The sequence below is a fragment of the Etheostoma spectabile genome, chromosome 5 (assembly GCF_008692095.1).
Source record: "Etheostoma spectabile isolate EspeVRDwgs_2016 chromosome 5, UIUC_Espe_1.0, whole genome shotgun sequence".
Classification (NCBI taxonomy): domain Eukaryota; kingdom Metazoa; phylum Chordata; class Actinopteri; order Perciformes; family Percidae; genus Etheostoma; species Etheostoma spectabile.
Window position 1 is genome coordinate 37660994 of NC_045737.1, and position 475 is coordinate 37661468.

Consider the following 475-nt stretch of genomic DNA (forward strand, 5'->3'; position numbering starts at 1 on the left):
GGTTGATTTCACCAAATACTTTTGAAGTTTTTTTATTCCCTTGACAGTAACAACAGGTGGACAACACCGGCATGCTGGAGTTCCAAGAGTTCAAGGTCTTCTGGGAAAAGATGAAGAAGTGGATCGTACGTGTCGATTTATGTGTTTAAAACTGTAAATCACAGATGGAAGAAGCACTCAGATCTTAGATTACCAAATTATAGAAATACTTAGTTAAAAGTAAAAATCCTGCATTTGCAATATTTAAGTAACCCTTGTGTCGTCCTCGGGTCAAATTGACCCGTTTCTCTATATCAATGTTCTTTTTAATTTCCCAAAATAACATGATTGATTCCACCCAACGCTCTTTGGCAAGTACACATCTCTACTTTCATTAATTCATTACTTTCATATCTTTCATATTGAAGTGTTTATGAAATAATATTGAGTAAAAGTTGACATATTCCAGTCTGTGATTATCCATCAACATCCATTC

At 34.5% G+C, this 475-nt stretch overlaps 1 protein-coding gene across 1 annotated transcript in view; it reads left to right on the forward strand.

Annotated features, from left to right (window-relative positions):
• Nucleotides 1-475, forward strand: part of capn9 (calpain 9) — a 55500-nt gene that overhangs the window by 50594 nt on the left and 4431 nt on the right. The window contains 1 exon segment of the mRNA XM_032516528.1: nucleotides 57-125. Within this exon segment, the coding sequence (XP_032372419.1) occupies nucleotides 57-125 (69 nt within the window).